This window comes from Bubalus bubalis, chromosome 6, assembly GCF_019923935.1.
Source record: "Bubalus bubalis isolate 160015118507 breed Murrah chromosome 6, NDDB_SH_1, whole genome shotgun sequence".
In the NCBI taxonomy this organism is placed as follows: Eukaryota; Metazoa; Chordata; class Mammalia; order Artiodactyla; family Bovidae; genus Bubalus; species Bubalus bubalis.
Window position 1 is genome coordinate 52,065,498 of NC_059162.1, and position 23,333 is coordinate 52,088,830.

The following is a 23,333-nucleotide window of genomic DNA, read 5'->3' on the forward strand; positions in this document are numbered from 1 at the left end:
CGTGTTTGACTCTTTGCAACCCCATGACTACAAAGTCCATGGAATTCTCTAGGCCAGAGTACTGGAGTGGGTAGCTTTTCCCGTCTCAGGGGCATCTTCCCAACCCAGGGATCGAACCCAGGTCTCCCACATCACAGGTGAATTATTTACCAGTTGAGCCACAAGGGAAGCCCAAGAAGACTGGAGTGGGTAGCCTATTCCTCCTCCAGCGGATCTTCCCGATCCAGGAATTGAACCAGGGTCTCGCTAAGAGTCGGACACGACTGAGCGACTTCACTTTCACTTTTCACTTTCATGCATTGGAGAAGGAAATGGCAAACCACTCCAGTGTTCTTGCCTGGAGGATCCCAGGGATGGGGGAGCCTAATGGGCTGCCATCTATGGGGTCGCACAGAGTCGGAGACGACTGAAGCAACTTAGCAGCAGTAGCAGCAGCTCCTGCATTCATGCGGATTTTTAACCAACCGAGCTATCAGGGAAGCTCACCTTAAAAGGAATAAAACTTTGATACTTGCTACAACATGGATAAACTCTGAAAACATCATGGTAAATGATATAGACCAGACATAAGACAAACACCATCTAAATCCATAAATCCACTTATATGAGGTATCTCAGATAGACCAATTCTTAAGGAGGGAACTAAAATTACCAAGAGCTGAGGGGAGGATTAAGCATTTTATTCAGTGAAAATAGGCAACAATATCCGGAAAGCCATAATTTAAAAGGGATTATGAACTTTCGGAGAAAACAGGGAGAGGAGGGAAGGGAGAGGTTGGGGGCTCCGGCGATCCATTGCTTGGAGCTCGGCTTAGCCAGGCTGGGGGTCCTCCGGGCCGGTGAATAGGCGCTCGGCTTCCAGGGCCGGCGAGGAGGTGAGTTCGGGGGAACCCGGACGCCCGCTGGGGAAGGTGGGGACTGGGACCCGGGGCTCTCACAGGAAGGAAACGATGGGAGAACAGGGACCCAGCGGGGAGGGAGGCCAGGTTGGCTGCCGGGAAGTGGTCGATTTTCCAAAGCAAGTGTCGGGCGGCAGGAGACGGGCGCGGGGAGGTGTATGTAGTACGCACGGCGGGACCCCGTCCCCGCCCCAGCCCGCGCGGTTCCTCAGCCGCCTTCCAGTCAGAAGGTGCGAGGCGAGGCCTGAGGCGGCTCCGGCTTGTGAGGGACGGGTTGGAAGGCCGCCGGCCCACAACGCTAGCAGAATCGTGCGTTGCTTTGACGGTGCCCGGAGTCCCGCGTGTTTATTCCAAAGTTTGTTTCACGCCCGGGGCGGAGCGGGAGGGCGGCGCGCATGTAGCCGTGAGTCCGCAGCGACGCGACCCTAGATTCCCGGACCCAGTGGCGGCGCTCGCGCCCGCGTCTTGGTCACTCGCCCGGCCTGAAGACTTCCGCCGCGCGCCCGGGAGTCTGGGGTGGGCTTGCTCGGATTTAGGGTACATCAGGGGCGTGTTTTTACCTCAGACCCCAATTCGGTTCCTGCTGTAGCTTTTTCGGCCCCCTGCGTCTCACCGGGCAGGTGGTGGAGATCAGGCCTCCGACTGTAAAGACCTCTCCCTGGCTGAGACTCAGGATGGTAATTTGTTCCCACGTTCATTCGCTTTGTCAACTTACTTCCCTGCAGTCATTTGTGACGGTTGGCTTTTCCAGTGAATGTTGGTCTGAGTCTTCACTGACTACCGATTTCTGGCAAATCCGTATTTCTTATCTAGGTTTATGCACTTTTGAAATGTGTATTTCTGAGAGTAAAAGTTTTAAGAGATAACTAACGGATCTGAACATTTTATACAATAAGGACTGTAGAAGGTAAAATGCTAAACTGTCACTAATTAGGTAAGGTGTAGATCATTTCAACACTCATCAAATTATGTAGTTTCAAAAATAGTTTAAGTGTTTTAAGAGTGGTTAGAGCAAAAGCAAACACTTAAAAAGTAAAATAACAATTTCATACACGCTGAAACTAGAACTTTGTAAAAAGTAATCTAACACAGAAACGTACTCAGAAAATCTAACTCTAAACCTAAAAATCCAAAATATCATTTCTTCAATAACAAACTCATGTTGAAGTATGGCAAGGTCCCTTGTCAGGCCTGTGTTTTAAAAAAAATTTATTTACATAATTCAAGTGTCAAATTTATGGTCTTTTAAAACTTTCATGATTTGATTACATTTATCTTGAACTAAAAAAAAATTACATTTTAAAACTGAGCATTAAAGATCTGGGGGGTAAAATTTTAAGACTCAGAATTGATGGAAAGTTATTTTTATTTAAAATTATTTTTGTAAACTGAACATTGCTAATGCATTTATTCCACAGAGAATTCTTATGGATCATCTACTATGAGCTAAACGAATACATTAGTAAATAAAAAGAACTGGTTCTCTCTACAGGGAGAAAGATAAACAACTGAGCAGTTATAAATTAATGCTGTAAAGAAAAATAATGCACAGTATGGGGATGCAGTATTTTAGATAGAAAGGATGTTTTCTTTCATAGGGCTGCATCAGTATGAAAATATATACACAATGTTTTCATTATGGACCCAAACAAGTTATATTCTCTTTTATGTCAGAACTAGACATCAAAACAAAAGTTCTCTTGGAAATATTTGCTATTTATATAGGAGGTTTTTAGATTAGTTTATGAAATATTTTTTCAGAACCAAATATTTTTAATTTGCACTTTTATTGTTTTGCTTGCAGCTTCTTTTAGAATAAAGAGTTCAAACACATGTGTGTTAACCTTAAGAGTTTCTACTCACGTTCTGAGGAAGCATAGCCATATAAAAGGGATCTGGTGAGTTTTAATTTGGAAAACTCTTTCTGTTGTTTAAGATTACATAGTTCTCCTAAGACTAGAAAAGGAACATTTTATTGGTTACTTTTGAATGCTATAGAAACATGATATCCTAGGCTTCTATTTTTCACATAATTAAAGTGTTTAAAACATTTATAGAACCATGCTAATTTGTTTGAACTTTGCTTTTTTTTTTTTTTTTTTTTTTGGTGACTAAATGATTAATAAATTGAGAAAAATGAAGAGGGCAGCTATCCTAAACAGATGGAAAGGAGAAAAGCCCAATAACTAAACAAATGAAAAACCCCACAATATTCTGATAAAGTAAGGACAGTCCTAGTGTAATCAGATTTAGCCCTTTGGGGTACGTGTGGAAACATTTCTCTTTTCTTTACATACTTCCTGATGTAATAATGTGTCTCTTCATCACATCAGGGAGGGCTCAAAATTGAAGGGACTTGCTCTGACTTGGTCGGAGAAGGCAATGGCACCCCACTCCAGTACTCTTGCCTAGAAAATCCCATGGACGGCAGAGCCTGGTGCGCTGCCTTCCGTGGAGTCGCTAAGAGTCGGACACGACTGAGCGACTTCACTTTCACTTTTCACTTTCATGCATTGGAGAAGGAAATGGCAACCCACTCCAGTGTCTTGCCTGGAGATCCTAGGGACGGGGGAGCCTGGTGGGCCGCCGTTCTATGGGGTCGCACAGAGTCGGACACGACTGAAGCGACTTAGCAGCAGTAGCTCTGACGTGGTAATGTGGATTTCTCCACGAGATGGCGCTCATATAGTGTCTTTGATTTTAGTTTCCATCCTAAGGAACGATTTGCAGTATATCACAGAATAAATAGAAATGTGGCTTATATTTTATGATATGTGCATCTGATTTCGTGTTTTATCGTGTAGAGTTTTGTTTCAGAAATCAGAAAAAAAATTGAGATGTAGTGTTGATGTGCAGGGGGAAGAATTGTATGTATCCATAGACATGGTTCTGTTGTGTGTGTGTGCGTGAGTGTGTTTAGTCGTGTCCAACTTTTTGCAACTCCATGGACTGGAGCTCTCCAGGCTCCTCTGTCCATGAGATTTTCCAGGCAAGAACACGAGCGGTTTGCCATTTCCTCCTCCAGGGGATCTTCTCTACACTCCGATCGAACCTGAGTCTCTTGTGTCTCCTGCATTGGCAGGTGGATTCTTTATTGTTGCGCCACCTGGGAAGCCCAGATTTTTGTTATTTTTTCAGGTAGTCAATACTGAATGTTTTTATCCTTTATATTTAGATAACACCACTGAATGTAAAAATTATCTTTTTAAGCATATATATGTGTGTGTGATATAATATGAATACAAATATATGTGTTGAATTTGTTAATTTTTTTATTTTGAAAAATTCAAACATATATAAAAATAGACAACATTCTAAGGAACTCCATGTACCCATTATGTAGCATTAGCAATTATTAACTCATTGCCAATTTTTTTCATCAGTATTCCTTAACATTTTCCTATTTATTTTGAAGTAAGTCTACTCTGTCCCTTGATTTTGAAGGAAATCCCTGCATATGTACACAGTATATTTTTAGAAACACACACATTCACAATAAAATGTACTTTCCTATACAATATCACAGTTAAATGCACTATACTAAAAAATAATGGTATGAACAAAGTATTTTAAGAGCCCAAAAGGAGTCACTAATTCTATTTTCCATAAGAGGACAAAGTCAGAGAAGCCTTTGAAGAAGAAATGACATTGACCTGTACCACGAAGTATGGGTAGGAATATGTCAGGTGGAGGATGGAAGAAAACACATTTTAAGCATTTGTGCAGCATGAAGAGAGGCATACATGTGTGACTATGTGTGAATGAGTGGATGACAGAGTAATGTATTTGAATATTTAAGCACTTAGGAGGATGTTGCAAAAGAAAGACTGATTATTTTAGGAAATTAATAATTATAGTTTATGGATCAAGAAAATTTTTTTCTACATCTTTGTAAATAGGCTATAAACTGGATTTTGCTATTTTTTAGATTTATGACAAAGTCCAGCTTTTAACAATGTTGGAATCAAATGACTCTGTGTTTTCCTTGGATAATTTGTTTTTTGAAAAAACAGATGAAGCTGAAAAGTAAGTCTGCTTTAAAAAATAGCAGTCTGTTGTTTTCGGTTTGTTATTTTTACAGCATTTTAGTTTTATCTTTGGTAAATTTATAAATAAAAAATAAGGGATCAACAGAATGCCATTTCAGGTATATATTTGGTAAACATGAAATTCAGTTATAAGGGAATAACTGAAGTTTGACATATTATAATTTAAAAAATAGAATAGATTCTTGCCTATTTGGCTTTCATTTGTTTGCATGTATGGTTTGTTCAAGTTACTTTTGGCTAAAGTAAAGACTGAAAGTAATGGTGAAAGAGTAGCTTAGGACAAGGAGTGATGCTGGCAGGCAGCTTTTGGAAACAGAAAGGGCAGTGTGCCAAAGGCCAAGTGTGATAGGCAGGTTCAATGCAAGCAGTAATCAGGGGTGGAACTAAAAATGTGACACTAAAGGAAATATGAATTGGAGAATAGGGAGTCTGTTAAATACTGGCTTTTAAGGATTTTCACATATGAATCATTTTAATTCTAAGTTTTCTATGTGTTCTATTCTTTCTTAGTGAAACATTGAGTGAATTATTTATTGCTCACTTATTCTTTCATTTATTCAAATATTGACTGAATAAGACTTTTAAAGACTTTTACTTTAAAAAACTTACAGTCAGCTTGAGGTTCAATACATATATGGAAGAATCATTCATAAATAATGTGACCATGTAATTCAGACTGGGATACTTTTGAGAGTGAAAGAGTGCATCCAAATGGAATGACAGTTGTTAATCAGGACTGGCATCAGCAAATTTGGAACATATGGTTGCTCTTCTAACAATACAAAGTATTGTTAGTTCCTTCAGACTTCATCTAACAGTCATGAGTAGGACTATATTGCTGAGTCCTATGAGTCACCCTAGGGAATTATTGACCCTGGTGATGATCTTAGAACTCTGTGACATAGTCCTAAATTTCAGTTGTTTTGGTATATAGTCAGACAGTCTGTTAGATATTGTCAGGTAATGTGTTCAGATTTTTGATTTGGAAAATAGAGCTGCAGTAGCTATGTTTGAGGTGCTATGAGATGTAGAAAAGTGAAAGACTGGGCCTCTTCTGGGAGATAAAACCCTAAACAAAGCAATAAGGAAAAAGATCATCAAATCCTCAGGACTTGGCTTAGACAGTTTATGTGGTGTTCTTCAACTTTATTTTCTGTTTCCCAATGCTTATCTTTGTTCTAATGAAGGACAAGCCAACTTAGGTTGGAAAGGAAATATTGAAACATTACATGTTAATAGGATCACAGTTGAACAATAGGGCAATAGGCAGATGCCAATAGGGTAACAAAATCTCATCAGTTACTACAGGTTTTCAAACAGATTGTCAATTTCAACTGGTTTCTTTTCTGTTTGGCTTTTCTGTTGTCATAGATGGTTTTGGACCAGGAATATTTGGGTTAAGACATTAATTTGTAATAATGTTTCAGTGTCATTTACACACTTATGACCCATGATTAGTTGTCCAGTGTATCATCAGTAATTTGTTAACTTGTATTGGTTAAGATGCTAAAGTTTTGGAATGGTTTATTACTTTCTTTTTTTATATTGGAGCAGATTAAGATCCCTGTCACAGCATTTGAATTGGAGAAAATGGAGTTATAGCCATTAGTTAGGTAGCATACCTCAGAGCAGTGTCATTAATCCTGTGATACACAAGGAAAAAAGATTGAGAATGTACAGGGATATGCTATATGCTGCTCTATAAGGATAAATTGAAGTCATCACAGAAAGGTAGTGTATTAAGTTTAAGAGTTTGTAACTGAATGTTGTTCAGTTGCTCAGTCATGTCCAACTCTTTGTGACCCTATGGACTGCAGCACACCAGGCTTCCCTGTCCTGGAGTTTGTTCAAACTCATGTTCATTGAGTCGATGAAGCCATCCAACCGTCTCGTCCTCGGCCATCCCCTTCTCTTCCTGCCTTCAATCTTTCCCAGAATCAGGATCTTTTCCAATGAGTTGGCTCTTCGCATTAGCTGGCCAAAGTATTGAAGCTTCAGCATCTGTCCTTCCAATGAATATACAGGACTGATTTCCTTTAGGATTGACTGGCCTGATCTCCTTGCTGTCCCAGGGACTCTCAAAGAACCTTCTCTAGCTCCACAATTTGAAAGGATCAGTTCTTTGGCACTCAGCCTTCTTTATGGTCCAACTCTCACATCTGTACACAACTACTGCAAAAACTATAGCTTTGACCATATAGACCTTTGTCAGCAAAGTAATGTGTCTGCTTTTTAACACACTGTCTAGGTTTGTCATAGCTTTTCTTCCAAGGAGCAAGTGTCTTAATTTCATGGCTGCAGTCACTGCAGGAATTTTGGAGCCAAAGAAAGTAAAGTCTGTCACTGTTTCCATTTTTTTCTCCATTTATTTGCCATGAAGTGATGGGACCTGCCTCTTGAGAAATCTGTATGCAGGTCAGGAAGCAATAGTTAAAACTGGACATGGAACAAGAGACTGGTTCCAAATAGGAAAAGGAATACATCAAGGCTCTATATTGTCACCCTGCTTATTTAACTTACATGCAGAGTACATCCGGAGAAGGCAATGGCACCCCACTCCAGTACTCTTGCCTGGAAAATCCCATGGACGGCGGAGCCTGGTAGGCTACAGTCCATGGGGTCGCTAAGAGTCGGACATGACTGAGCGACTTCACTTTCACTTTTCACTTTCATACATTGGAGAAGGAAATGGCAACCCACTCCAGTGTTCTTGCCTGGAGAATCCCAGGGACGGGGGAGCCTGATGGGCTGCCGTCTATGGGGTCGCACAGAGTCAGACACGACTGAAGAGACTTAGCAGCAGCAGCAGCAGCAGTGTACATCATGAGAAATGCTGAGTTGGATGAAGCACAAGCTGGAATCAAGATTGCTGGGAGAAATATCAATAACCTCAGATATGCAGATGACATCACTTTTATGGCAGAAAGTGAAGAAGAACTAAAGAGCCTCTTGATGAAATTGAAAGAGGAAAGTAAGAACTAAAGAGCCTCTTGATGAAAGTGAAAGAGGAGAGTGAAAAAGCTGGCTTAAAGCTCAACATTCAGAAAACTAAGATCATAGCATCCGGTCCCATCACTTCATGGGAAATAGATGGGGAAACAGTGGAAACAGTGTCAGACTTTATTTTTCTGGGCTCCAAAATCACTGCAGATGGTGATTGCAGCCATGAAATTAAAAGACGCTTACTCCTTGGAAGGAAAGTTATGACCAACCTAGATAGCATATTCAAAAGCAGAGACATTATTTTGCCAACAAAGGTCCGTCTAGTCAAGGCTATGGTTTTTCCAATAGTCATGTATGGATGTGAGAGTTGGACTATAAAGAAAGCTGAGCACTGAAGAATTGATGCTTTTGAACTGTGGTGTTGGAGAAGACTCTTGAGAGTCCCTTGGACTGCAAGGAGATCCAACCAGTCCATCCTAAAGGAAATCAGTTCTGAGTGTTCATTGGAAGGACTGATGTTGAAGCTGAAACTCCAATACTTTGGCCATTTGATGCGAAGAGCTGACTCATTTGAAAAGACCCTGGTGTTGGGAAAGATTAAGGGCAGAAGGAGAAGGGGACAGAGGATGAGTTGGTTGGGTAGCATCACTGACTCAATAGAGATGAGTCTGAGTAAACTCTGGGAGTTGGTGATGGACAGGGAGGCCTGGCGTGCTCTGGTCCATGGGGTCACAAAGAGTCAGACACGACTGAGTGACTGAACTGAACTGAACTGAACTGATGGGACCAGATGCCGTGATCTTAGATTTTTGAATGCTGGTTTTTTTTTTTTTAATTATTTTAATTGGAGGCTAATTACTTTACAATATTGTGGTGGTTTTTGCTATACATTGACATGAATCAGCCATGGGTATACATGTTTTCCCCATCCCAAACTCTTCTCCCTTTCCCCTCCCCATCCCATCCCTCTGGGCTGTCCCAGTGTACCGGCTTTGAGTGCCCTGTTTTCATGCATCATACTTGGACTGGTGATCTGTTTCACATATGGTAATATACACGTTTCAGTGCTATTCTCTCAAATCATCCCACCCTTACCTTGTCTCATGGAGTCCAAAAGTCTGTTCTTTACATCTGTGTCTCTTTTGCTGTCTCACATATAGGGTTGTTGTTACCATCTTTCTAAATTCCATATATATGTTTTAATATACTATATTGGTGTTTTTCTTTCTGACTGACTTCACTCTGTATAAAAGGCTTCAGTTTCATCCACCTCATTAGAACTGATTCAAATGTGTTCTTTTTAATTGCTGAGTAATATTCCATTGTGTATATGTACCACAACTTTCTTATCCATTCATCTGCCTGTGGACATCTAGGTTGCTTCCATGTCCTACCTATTGTAAACAGTGCTGTGATGAACATTGGGTACACGTATCTGTTTCAGTTCTGGTTTCCTCAGTGTGTATGCCCAGCAGTGGGATTGCTGGGTCATATGGCAGTTCTATTTCCAGTTTTTTAAGGAATCTCCACACTGTTCTCCATAGTGGCTGTACTAGTTCACATTCTCACCAACAGTATAAGAGGGTTCCTTTTTCTCCACATCCTCTCCAGCATTTATTGTTTGTAGACTTTTTGATAGCAGCCATTCTGATAGACATGAGACGGTACCTCATTGTGGCTTTGATTTGCATTTCTCTGATAATGAGTGTTGTTGAGCATCTTTTCATGTGTTTGTTAGCTATCTGTATGTCTTCTTTGGAGAAATGTCTGTTTAGTTCTTTGGCCCATTTTTTTTGATTAGGTCATTTATTTTTCTGGTATTGAGCTGCTGCTAAGTGGCTTCAGTTGTGTCTGACTCTGTGTGACCCCATAGACAGCAGCCCACCAGGCTCCCCCGTCCCTGGGATTCTCCAGGCAAGAACACTGGAGTGGGTCGCCATTTCCTTCTCTAGTGCATGAAAGTGAAAAGTGAAAGTGAAGTTGCTCAGTCGTGTCCGACTCTTCGTGACCCCGTGGACTGTAGCCTACCAGGCTCCTCCATCCATGGGACTTTCTAGGCCAAGAGTACTGGAGTGGGGTGCCACCGCCTTCTCTGGTATTGAGCTACATGAGCTGTTTTTATGTTTTTGAGATTAATTCTTTGTCAGTTGCTTCATTTGCTATTATTTCTCCCACTTTGAAGCTGTCTTTTCACCTTGCTTGTAGTTTCCTTCATTGTGCAAAAGCTTTAAGTTTAATTAGGTTCCATTTGTTTATTTTTGCTTTTATTTCCATTGCTCTGGGAGGTGGATCATAGAGGATCTTGCTGTGATGTATGTAAGAGAGTGTTTTGCCTATGTTTTCCTCTAGGAGTTTTATAGTTTCTGGTCTTACATTTAGATCTTTAATCCATTTTATTTTTGTGTATGGTGTTAGAAAGTGTTTTAGTTTCATTCTTTTACAGGTGGTTGACCAGTTTTCCCTGAACCACTTGTTAAAGAGATTGTCTTTTCTCCATTGTATATTCTTACCTCCTTTGTCAAACATAAGGTGTCCATAGGTGCATGGATGTATCTCTGGGCTTTCTACTTTGTTCCATTCATCTGTATTTCTGTCTTTGTGCCAGTACCATACTGTCTTGATGACTGTAGCTTTGTAGTATAGTCTGAAGTCAGGCAGGTTGATTCCTCCAGTTCCATTCTTCTTTCTCAAGATTGCTTTGGCTTGAATGTTGAGTTTTAAACTAGCATTTTCAGTCTCCTCTTTCACCTTCACTAAGAGGGTCTTTAATTCCTCTTCGCTTTCTGCCATAAGGGTGGTGTCATCTGCATATTGAGGTTATTGATATTTCTCCTGGCAACCTTGATTCTACCCTGTAATTCATCCAGCCTGGCATTTCTCATAATGTACTCTGTATATAAGGTAAATAAGCAGAGTGACAGTATACAGCCTTGATGTGCTCCTTTCCCAATTTTGAACCAGTCTGTTGTTTCATGTCCATTTCTAGTGATTGCTTCTTGACCTGCATCCAGGTTTCTTAGGAGGCAGGTAAGGTGGTCTGGTATTCCCATCTTTTTAAGAATTTTCCAAAGTTTATTGGGATCCACAGTCAAAGGCTTTAGCATAATCAATAAAGCAGAAGTCAATGTTTTTCTAGGATTTCCTTACTTTTTCTATGATCAAACAGATACTGGCAATTTGATCTCTGGTTCCTCTGCCTTTTCTAAATCCAGCTTATACATCTGGAAGTTCTCAGTTCATGTACTGTTGAAGCCTAGCTTGAAGGATTTTAAGTATTACCTTGCTGACATGTGAGATGACTGCAATTGTGCAGCAATTTTTGGCATTGCCCTTCTTTGGGATTGAAATGAAAACTGACCTTTTCCAGTCTGTAACTGAGTTATGTTTAGTTAATAAATATGTAGTTTCTGATGTTATATCTTTGTTAACATAAATTCATATTTTTGTATTTTATATAGCCACCTAGACAGTGAAAAATCTTTGGATTGGTTTCTTCCACCTGCTCCACTGATTTCAGAAATTCCAGATCCTCAGGCATTAGAGGAAGAAATAGAAAATCGTAAACTGTTAGGTAAACTATCACATATAAGTTGTGAAGTCAAACCCATTCAACTCATGTCAGTGTAAAAAATCTAATATTGAAATATTCATTTCTTTTATTTTAATGGAATAAAATGAAAGTTAGAGACTAATTCAAAATAGTGGTCACCAAACTTTAAAATCTGAAACGTTTTCCTTCTCCATGCATACATATACACACATATGTATATTACAGGCACAAAATATACTTTCACACACACCTGTTATATTGTTCTGTGAATTTGTTTCCTCATTCCATTAAAACTATCACTGCTATTTAGTTTTTGTCTTAGACTTTACTAAAGGTAGGATCCTCTGGTTTAGGAAACCAGATTCATGAAATACATTGAGTGAAAAAAACAAGATGCAAAAACTATATAGTGTGTTATCATCTTTACAAAGTTAGAAAACAAACACACTCAAATAGTATATGTGATCTAATGTGATATTGTTGGTAAAACTGATTTTTAAATTATTAGATTCATGCATGTATATTTTATTATTAAGTTTCAAAATTTTTATATATTTTATACTCTTGTATATAGCAAATTATATGTAGAATGTAGTAATTCTATTGTGTGTTATAATAGAACACACACGCATATATATAATATGTATGTATACTAGTATAGTGTAAATGATAAGCCTTCCAATCTTTCAAAGATGCTTATAAAGCCTCTATAAAGACACCTTTAAAGTTCTGTTGCCTTGATGAAAACATTCTATTATCTTAATTTTTGGGCTTCCCAGATGGTGCATTGGTAAAGAATCTGCCTGTTAGTGCAGGAGACACAAGAGACATGGGTTCAATCTCTGGGTCTGGAAGATCTCCTGGAAGAGGAAATGGCAGCCCACCCCAGTATTCTTGCAACCCATTTCCAGTTATGGTTATTTCAGTGGGTCAGAAATTAAACCTTTTTTATAATATAGACTTAATTTAAATTTCAAACTTAATTTCAATAATTCTTAACTAATTTCGAGTTATCCTTCAGTTATGATGTACCATAAGAGTAACAACTATTGTATTTCAAAATCACATATGGTATTTCAGATCATTTTGTTATTTTCATATTCACCTAGTAAGCTCTTTTGAAAAATTTTATTAAATTTTTCTATCATCATTTTTAAAGTTTGTTTTCAAGGAGAATGTGTAATAATTCAAGTGTTTCTTTTTTGTAGGTCAGAATAAAAGATCAAAAATGTTACCATCAAATTTAAAGATAACTAATGAAGACACAAATTATGTTTCACAAACCCAAAAATTCCAGTTTAACTTCCCTTCTAATGAATATGAAGAAGATGATCTAAATTTAGGAGGGGCAGATAACAATGACTTACATGTTGCTGGCAAGCTGACATGTGGTTCTTCTCAGAAATGCAGAAATCACATTGGCACTGAGATAGAACTTGAGAAAAATGTTCCAGATGATACAAAGTTAGTTAATTCTGCACAAGATAAAGGAGTGAGCATGTCAGCCTTCCGCAAAAGGTAATTAATTAAATGAAATAAATGATATTCAGTGATACAGTTGAATATTTATGTGTATGTCCAGAAGTTTGAAGTATGATAGAATCTGAATGAGAAAAAAAATCAACAACAAATAGAGGTCTATTGTGTACTCAACACTCTTTTAACTGAGTTCTAGCCATAGGTTCTTGCCTTCAGAGAGCTTACAGTTTATCGAGGGAAAGGCAAGTAATAACTAAAAATAATTAAATACTTTTTATATGACAATATTTTGATGAGATATATGGTTAGAGCAGAGGTTCTCAAACTTTTTGTTTTCAGGACCCCTTTCCACTTAAAAATTATTGAGGATTCCCATAGAGCTTTTACTTTTTTGGGTTATATCTATTGATATTTAACCATATTGTAAATTAAAATGATGGGAAAAAAGTGCTATGGAAATTGTTTTGATCCTATGAACTCTCTGAATCTTGACCATCATTTGAGAATGGCTGTTAATATGGGATCCTAATCTGCTGCACAATCAGGGAAGATGTTCCTGAAGGAATGATTTTGTAAGTTTAAGGAAGAATAAAGTCAAGCTTAGTACAAATAAAGGAGAGTGTTCCAGGCAGAAGGAATAGTCTGTGCAAATGGACTAAAGTAGCACAGAGCTTGGCTTATTCTTAGAAATTTTTATAGTTTAAAGTAAGAGAGAATGAGAGCGTGCTAAGAGACAAAGTATGGAGGGGTCAAGTCATTCAGAATCTTGTAGGGAGTGAAACATTTTGTACTTTTAAGGTAGTGCTTATTAAATTGTGGCCTGTGAACTCACTGAATCAGAATCACATGGAGTGCTTGTTAAAAAATTTGGATTCCTACTTCCTTTCTTAGATCTGTTGAATCACACTCTGGATCAAGGTGAGGATGGGACCGAGGAATCTTCATTTTTAATACATTTTTTGAATGATTGTTAGGCACACAAAAGTTTGAGAACTGTTGCCCTAAGGTCCTGGGTTTTGAGCAGAGAAGTAAAATTAGATATTCTTTTTTAATTTAAAGTCCATTTTTGCCCCAGTAGGATAAATTAGAAGAGAACTGGAATACATTGTGAAGGGTCATTTAGATTATTTTATTAGTATAGATGAGAGAAAATGGTAGCCTGACCTAGGACCTGATTCCTAGATGTCTGGCTTGAGCCAGATTGATGAAGGATGATAGTGTTCTTTTATGATGTAGAAACTGCAAAGGAAGAATAGGGGAAGGTGATGAGTACAAATTTGTACATGTTGTTTTAAGTACTTACAAAATGTCCAAATAGACAATTGGATATATGGGTTTAGGATTCAGAAGAGATATCATTGATAGTTTTTGTTTTTTCTGTGACATAGATGAAGTCATCTGTGGAATTTGAGGGGGAAAGTAGAGGTACTGAGCAAGTATGAGAAGGGTGGAAGAAATTATGGAGAATGGGAAAGCAATCTAATTAGAATAATGGTAGAATTGTTGGACACTGTGAAGGTCCCAGTTGAGGTTGATGTCTGTGAATTTTTAAATAAATTTTATTACGATGTCATTCACGTATCATAAAATTCATTATTTTGAAGTGTACAATTTGTAGGTTTTAGAATAGTCACAGAGTTGTGCAACCATCACTACTATACAATTTTTGCTGCCCCAGACTAACTCTATACTCATTAAGTTACTCCCCATTTCTCCATCCCTCACCCAGCCCCTGGCATTTACTAATTGTTTTCCGTTTCTGTGGGTTTTCCTATTCTAAATATTTAATATTATAAGTGGAGCCTTTTCTGTCTGGCTTCTTTCTCTTAGCACAACATTGTCAAGGTTCAACCATGTTCTGTCATGCATCAGTACATTATTCTTTTTATGGCCAGTAACATTTCATTGAATGGATATATCAGATTTTGTTTATTGATCTGTCAGTTGGTGAACTTTTGAGATGTTTCCACTTTTTCGCTATTATGAATAAAGTTGCCATGAAAATTCAGATGTAAATTTTTGTGTGAATATATACATTTGACCCTTGCACACACAGGGCTTAATAAGGGTGTTGACCTCCTGGGAAGTCAGAAATTGAAGTACAACTTTATAGTTGGCTTTCCTTATCTGTAGATCTGCATCAGTGGACTCAACCAACTCAGATTATATAGTACTGTAGTATTTATTGAAGAAGAAAAAAATCCGAGCATAAGTAGACCAATGCAGTTTAAACCTATGTTGTTCAAGGGTGAAATGTATTTTAATTCTTTTGGATTTATACTTAGAAGTGGAATTGCTGGGTCATATATTTAACTCTATATTTATCTTTTTTTGAGAAACTGCCAAATTGTTTTACAAAGTAACTATGCTGCTGCTGCTAAGTCACTTCAGTCGTGTCCAACTCGATGCGACCCTGTAGATGGCAGCCCACTAGGCTTCTCTGTTCCTGGGATTCTCCAGGCAAGAATACTGGAGTGGGTTGCCATTTCCTTTTCCTAAAGTAACTATACCGCTGAACAATTTCACTAGCAGTATATGAAGTTTCTGAGTTCTTCACCTCCTTGCTAGTACTTGTTGTCTGTCTTTTATAGCCATACAAAATGGGTGTGATGTACGTCTCGTGGTTTTGATTCGTGTGTTTCTGCTGACTAAAGGTGTTGGGCAGCTTTTCATGTGATTATAGGCTATTTACATATCTTATTTGGAGTAGTGTCTATTCAAATCCTTGATCTGTTTTTAAAATTATGTTGTCTTTTTATTGTTGAGTTGTAAGGGTCCTTTACTTATTCTGGTTGAAAATCTCTTATCAGTTATATGAGTAGCAAATATTTTCTTACATTCTGTGTGCTGTGTTTCACTTTTCTGTTCATATCCTTAGCTGGCCAAAAGTTTTTAATTTTGATGAAGTCCAATTTTTCCAATTTTTGATTGGATTTTTGGTGTCCTATCTAAGAAACCATTGCCTAATCCAAGGTTATAAAGACTTACTCCTACATTTTCTTCTAAGATTTCGCTCTTACATTTGGGTCTATCATCCATTTTGAGTTAATTTTTTCAATATAGTACAAAGTAGAAGCCCAGCTTCATTCTTTTGCACATAGATATCCAGTTTTTCCAGCACCATTTGTTAAAAGCAAAACAAAACTGTTCTTTCCCCATTGAATGACATGGCACTTGCACTGATAATCCATTGGCTATAAATGGAAAGTCTGGAGTGTTTTCTTACCATCCATTTGTCTGATTCTTCAATACCAATTGGTGTCCAACAATACAATTCAATTTTCTTACTAACTCCTAGAGTTAGCATCAGACTCTAAGAGTTAAGTAAGGATTCAGTCCCACAAGACTACCCTACTTCAAGTGCCAGCCACAAATAGGGTGACAGGCTACCCAAATTTCTGCCTTGCAGTCTACAAATTTGGGAGTTCCCACCACCATGCATTCGGTATAATACTTTGCTAGAATTACTCACAGATTTAAAAAAGCATTTTACTTAGGATTACCAATCTGTGAACATGGGATACCTTTCCACTTATTTAGATTTTCTTTAATTTCTTTCAAAGATATTTTGTAGCTTTCAGGACAAGTCATACTTATTTTGTTACATTTACTCATAAGTACTTATTCTTTTTGATGTTATTTTAAGTGGAATTTCAGATTGTCCATTGAAAATGTATAGACGTACAGTTGATTTTTGTATATTGATTTTATTTCTTCAGTCTTGGCTGATGTGAATTTGAATTTGCATATTATTCATCTACCTAACAGTTGTGCTTTTTTCAATAGTGTTCTACCACTTGACTGCAATTATAAAAAAAATTGTAGATAGATTTACATAGAATTTCGGATTTGCAAGATAAGTATGATAAAAGTATAAAAGGGGAGAGGGGTTTAGAATATTGATAAGAGAGTGATTGAAAAGATATGTCATGGTATTAAATGCATTCAAGGTACCTGAGAAAAGTGAAGGGGAAGATGGTTTGGGAGAAAATAAAGAGGTTAATTATAGTAATTTTGTTCTTTGACCTCATTAGTACCTTGAGCAAACAAGCTAAAAGGATAGGAGGTTGTGGTCAGAAAATGATTTTTTAGAATTGTTGTTTTGAGAAGAGGATAATGATAACATCTAAGGCGGGAGAGTAGGTGACTGAAATCAGATGAGGGAGAAAGCTGCTAGAGATAAAAGGCTAAGAAACGGAGAGGGTAGAATTTTGAATGGGTTGTCTCCGTAGATGGTGAAGTAACTCAGTTACTCTGGGAGATGGTGAAGGACAGGGAAGCCTGGCGTGCTGCAGTCCTTGGGGTCACAAAGAGTCGGACACAACTGAGCAACTGAACAACAAAACCCAGTTTATGGAAGAGCTTGTAATTAAGAGGATAAGATTCTACAGTGACCAGAGGTTGATATAGGATATATGCAATGAGGAGTAATACAATGTTGCATAGCTAGACAGCACAGATACTTTTGTGAGAGAGTGGAAAAGTAATGGTGTAAATTTGGAGTGGAGAAGAAATATGAGAGAATTAGCAGTTTGTCCACTTAAGAGTTTTTTTAAGAGCGAGAGTTTTCCAGGGCAAGTAAATATTTTTGTTAAGACCAGGAAGTAAATATAAAATTCAGTAAAGAAGCAAAGGATATAAGAGAGTGTGGCGTAGAAGAGCCAAAGGACCTAGGAAGAATATGAAGTTCAGGGAATTTAAATAAATAGTTGTGTGGATAATATTTTTACAGTTGGAAAAATCTATTTCAAACTCTAACTTTAAAGTCATACAGATAGAAAGTGGAGGAGCTTTTGATTTATATCCAGGTTTGTCTGATTCCAAAATCTGTGCTTTTAAGTTAAATCACAGCATATAGCACTGTTGGCATCAGTGTTTTCCTTGTTTTCAATACCATTTTAAAATGGGATTCTGTTGTATTATGAAAGATTAACCATCTGCTTTTGATGGTTAATCAAACTGCTACCATTGGACGATGCAGCTCTATAGTTTGTTTTAGAATACGTGTCTCTGCTGCTGCTAAGTCACTTCAGTCATGTCTGACTCTGTGGGACCCCACAGATGGCAGCCCACCAGGCTCCCCCGTCCTTGGGATTCTCCAGGCAAGAACACTGGAGTAGGTTGCCATTTCCTTCTCCAATGCATGGAAGTGAAAAGTGAAAGTGAAGTCGCTCAGTTGTATCCGACTCTTAGCGACCCCATGGTCTGCAGCCTACCAGGCTCCTCCATCCATGGGATTTTCCAGGCAAGAGTACTGGAGTGGGGTGCCATTGCCTTCTCTGATACATGTCTCTAGTTTTTTGAAAGATTCGATTCGGTTCAGTTCAGTCACTCAGTCGTGTCTGACTCTTTGGGACTCCATGGACTGCAGCACTCAGGCCTCCTTGTCCATCACCAACTCCTGGAGTTTACTCAAACTCATGTTCATTGAGTCAGTGATGCCATCCAACCATCTCATCCTCTGTCGTCCCCTTCTCCTCCCACCTTCAATCTTTCCCAGCATCAGGGTCTTTTCACATGAGTCAATTCTTCACATCAGGTGGTCAGAGTATTGGAGTTTCAGCTTCAACATCAGTCCTTCCAATGAATATTCAGGACTGATTTCCTTTAGGATGGACTGGTTGGGTCTCTTTGCAGTCCCAGGGACTCTCAAGAGTCTTCTCCAACACCACAGTTCAAAAGCATCAATTCTTTGGGGCTCAGCTTTCTTTATAGTCCAGCTCTCACATCCATACATGACTGGGTCTCATACAAAAACTTGGGCTTCCCTGGTGGCTCAGATGGTAAAGAATCTCCTTGCAATGCAGGAGACGTAGGTTCAATTTCTAGGTCAGGAAGATCCCCTGGAGAAGGAAATGGCAACCCACTCCAGTATCCTTGCCTGGGAAATCCCATGAACAGAGGAGCCTTGCGGGCTATAGTCCATGGGGTCGAAAAGAGTTGGATGCAACTGAAGTGACTAACACAAAAAAACCTGTCATTAAGATTAATAGTGAAAATAACAGAAAATATTTTGTATTCGTATCATAATTATTTGGGTGTCATTCCTTACAGAATTCTTAAGACTGATAACCTGCTGTCAGCTCTATTACTTATTCTATAACTTGCTGCTGCTGCTGCTAGTGTTGTACTATTAGGAATCTTATTGATCACTTCTTCCCTTAGGGCTATTGTGAACAAATTACTTTGATGGATTGTCTTTGAATCAGTCAACTATAGTAAATTACAATCATAAAGATGGCCTTTCTTTGTTTTACAGAACTTTGCAGACAGCCATTTCTTACACTCAAATGATTATTGAACAGTGCTTGGGAAGTTGGTGCTAGTTACTGACAAGAACCTGTCCACATGGGCTGCTCTATAAGATTGCTTCAGTGTTCTCATGTTATAATGGCTAGGTCCCCTCAGAATAAATGATCTAAGAGACTATGTGGAAGTGACAGTCTTTTATGACCTAGCCTTAGATGTCACATGCTTGTGCTTCCACAGCACTCTGCTAATCTTATAGGCAAGTCCTGATTCAAAGAAGGTAACTCCAAAACAGTGTGAGCACCAGTATACAAGGAGCATCAGAGCTGTCTCAGAGGCTGGCCACCACAGATGGATTTATCTGAGTTTTAAGAAAGTGAAAAGACATAATTCGGTGGTAAATTTAGCAAATCATACTTTAGAAGAATGATTAGCTTTTGTGTTCAGATAAGCCATAATCGGTTAATTTAGCAAATTATACTTTCGTAGAAGGAGAAGGCAATGGCAACCCACTCCAGGACTCTTGACTGGAAAATCCCATGGACAGAGGAGCCTGGTATGTTGCAGTCCATGGGGTCGCTAAGAGTCAGACACGACTGAGCGACTTCACTTTCACTTTTCACTTTCATGCATTGGAGACGGAAATGGCAACCCACTCCAGTGTTCTTGCCTGGAGAATCCCAGGGATCGGGGAGCCTGGTGGCCTGCCATCCATGGGGTCACACAGAGTCAGATATGACTGAAGTGACTTAGCAGCAGCAGCAGCACTGTAGGAGAATGATTAGCTTTTATGTTCTAATAAGCCATGACCTATAGGTATTTTTAAAGGAACCAATTTTATGCTAGTTTTTTACATTCTAAGTAATGATTACATATGCAAATTTTTTTGCAGGTTATTTAAAATATCTGATAATATACATGAGGATGCTTATTCCAATGACAGTGCAAACTTGGACTCTAATATTGGCTCAGTGAAAATTGTCCAAACAGAAGTGAACAAAGGGAAATCATGGAAAGATAGCAATAGTAAGCAGAAACCTCAATATTCAGACTGTAACATTTTGACAGCCACTGATACACTTTTTGCTTCTGAAATCGGAGAAGGCATAATCAAAGCACCACCTTTTCCAGTTGCATCCCAGCCTCATACAGTTCAAGGTAATTTCTTGCTTTTTTTCAGTTGATTTTATGAGTACAGTCTAGTTTGTATTTCTTAGTATAGGTAAGAATACAAAAATAAATTTGAGTAGGTTGTCACTCTATGTGCAATTTATTATATTGCATTTTTTTACCTGTGATATAATATTGTTTTATCTATTCTTTTAGTAAAAAGTTTATACAAATTTTATTGAAGTAGCTTTTATGGAAAAGTTTAAAAATATCCGTAAGAATGCAAGATTTTTTTTTTTCCCTAGGGGTAACAGAAAGAAGTTTAGATTCCTTGAAGGCTGTCACAGAAATTCGTATCCTTTAAAGTATTTTACTACATTAGCATTATATTTGAAGTCATAATTTTAAAGCATTTTATTTCATTGCATTTCTGTTTGTTTTGGCTGACAGAGCAAAAGAGGGAAATGTGGATCTTTTGGGTCATGTAGGAGTCCCAATATGTGTGACAGTGCTACTAAAAGTGTCGTCTGCAGACTGGTGCCAGTTGTGAACTGCTGGTTACCAGTCAGTGGCAAGTACAGATATGAGATTTATATTATTGAATGAACTTTTAGCATATTTACTTACAAATTGATACAGATAATTTCTTATTCTTTAGATATTGGTATAAACGTGGGTAGGGGAAATGACTGAGAATGGGATATTCTATTGATTGGGGACATTTTTACAAATTGAGTAATTTTTGAAAGAACCTAATTTGTAGTTTATACTATTTTATATTTCTGGGCATTTCCAATGTAAATATTTTGAGTATGTATGTTTTGAGTACGTATCTGAAGGTAACATTTTTTCTTTGATAGTTTGTGTATGTCTGTTACAGTATATTTATTCTATTTTATAATTCATCAGCTGTTTCTGTGACTATTTCCCTTTGACCTATGTACCCCTTGAAGGCAAGGACCAAACCTTGTGTATCTTCTTATCTTTAAATACATTGAAAGCCATATAAAGTAGGGAAGTTGTTCTGGCAAAAAAGTAGCCCTGAGGAAGGGGGAGGATAAGAAAGTATGGAATATGTTTGAAAAGAACAAGAATTCCAGCTTGGGTGAAAAAAGTTATGATTAAAAGGGTAGTATTCATGTTGATGTATGGCAAAACCAATACAATATTGTAAAGTAATTAGCCTCCAATTAAAATAAATATATTTTAAAAAAGGGTAGTATTAATAGAAAATAATGATGGGTAGGTATATTAGGATTAGATCATTTAATGCCATGAATACCAAGTCAGAAGTTTTTGCTTTTACTTTTTATATATTTATTAAGCCATGAAGAGAAACCATGAAGTATTTTTGAGCAAGTCAAGTTACATTACCAAAACCATGCTTTAGGATTATGGAATTAGTGACTCAAAGCTGGGGAATGTTCTAGAATCCACAAAAATAATGATCTAGTTGGCGAAACAGAAACTGAATTTCAGATATTAGGTAGTTGAGCTGGAGAAATCTAGGGATGAGTGATTCTTGTCCTGGGTATCCTGAGGACTGAGATAATTCTGAAGTATAGTTAGAAAATGTTTGCTTAGCCACTTGTGAAAAGTTGCCTCCAATGCAGATAAATGAGTGGGTGGAATGGGAGGAGCAGATTATAGAAGGGTTATAATTGATGATATAATAATGTCACACATGGCTAGCCATTAGTGCTCCTATTCACCATGGCATCTCAATCTCACTGCATTTCCTTCTGTCTGGTGACCTAAATAAATTCTGGTGTGGGAATGTAGGAAACACGTTAGCAGTAAACAGTTTCATTATCTGTATGATGGGAAATTCTTATCCCATACCTGAACTGGCCATATTATGACACTTATTTTTGAAGAGTTTTAAAGATTTTCTTGCTATCTTAGCACAGCTGAAGTGGTTCTACTACTTAGGTCTCTTTGTTAGTTAAGACTGCTGCCTACTCTTGTGTCCCTTGTATTCATTTTCTGTCAAACTCACTGAATTTACTATACTTTATTGTTTCCAAGTGTGTATTTAAAGTGGAAGATGGTATCCTACTCATGATAATTTGAGCCTTTGGGGATTTCTTGGACTTATTTTCTGATTATTTTACAGAATTTTGCTATATTTGAATCCTGAGGACTATAGAAGTTTGATCACATTGATCCTGTCACAGTACTTTGTCATTTTCAGGTCTGCAGACATTCCCTCCCCCCATACACTATTATAACATATAATTACTGGGAGACTGCTGAGAATTTGTTGGACAAAAGGAAAAATTCGATATCAAGTGTTGATAGAGATGATAAATGATGTACTTAGTAGTTGAGTTTTCTCATAAGCTAGAAAACTGATTTTACATCTACTCTGAATCATAGATTCATTTTTGCAAGTGTAAATTGACGTGGAACTACCTAATGAGAGAAAAACCAGCATGATTACCAACTTGTGGGCTTGTTAAAAATAAATATTTTAAAGGAAGAGATATATTTTGAAGGAAAAAATGATATTCATTCAAAAGCTGATGGATTGACAAACTTAGTATTATGTTTTTTGTTTTGGAATGAGTATTCTGACACAGTATACAACTGAAAGTAAACTAAAGATTTGTGAGTTATCTGCTTGATTTAATATATACAAACCTGCATAAATTGAGTTCTTACTATGTGCCAGGTTTGGGATATGCCAGTTAAGAAAACAGACAGTGAATTCTTACCCTTGAGAAGTTAACATTTTTGAGATGGAGGTGGGGAACAATTGTAATAGTATATAAATAAGTCCTATGGTATTTTAGAAGGTGATAAATAATATGAGAAAAGAAAAATATGGGGCAGAGTAAAGGAGATTAAATTGGGAATGCTGGAATAGACGTTTAGGATTAGTATTAAATAGAAGAATTAGGGTAAAGAAAGAAAAGGGAAAGTGAAGTCGTGTCCGACTCTTTGCAACCCAATGGACTATACAGTCCATGGAATTCTCTAGGCCAGAATACTGGAGTGGGTAGACTTTCCCTTCTCCAGGGGATCTTCCCAACCCAGGTCTCCCGCATTGCA

The 23,333-nt window shown here is 37.9% G+C and overlaps 1 protein-coding gene across 1 annotated transcript in view; it reads left to right on the plus strand.

Annotated features, from left to right (window-relative positions):
- Positions 1 to 950: 950 nt before the first annotated feature.
- HFM1 (helicase for meiosis 1) overlaps positions 951 to 23,333 on the plus strand; it is a 113,476-nt gene continuing 91,093 nt past the window's right edge. Inside the window, exons 1-6 of the mRNA XM_044945443.2 lie at positions 951 to 1,161; positions 1,256 to 1,436; positions 11,308 to 11,462; positions 12,650 to 12,959; positions 20,062 to 20,327; positions 20,585 to 20,632. Coding sequence (XP_044801378.2) covers positions 951 to 1,161; positions 1,256 to 1,436; positions 11,308 to 11,462; positions 12,650 to 12,959; positions 20,062 to 20,327; positions 20,585 to 20,632 — 1,171 coding nt within the window. The remainder of the gene's footprint in view (positions 1,162 to 1,255; positions 1,437 to 11,307; positions 11,463 to 12,649; positions 12,960 to 20,061; positions 20,328 to 20,584; positions 20,633 to 23,333) is intronic.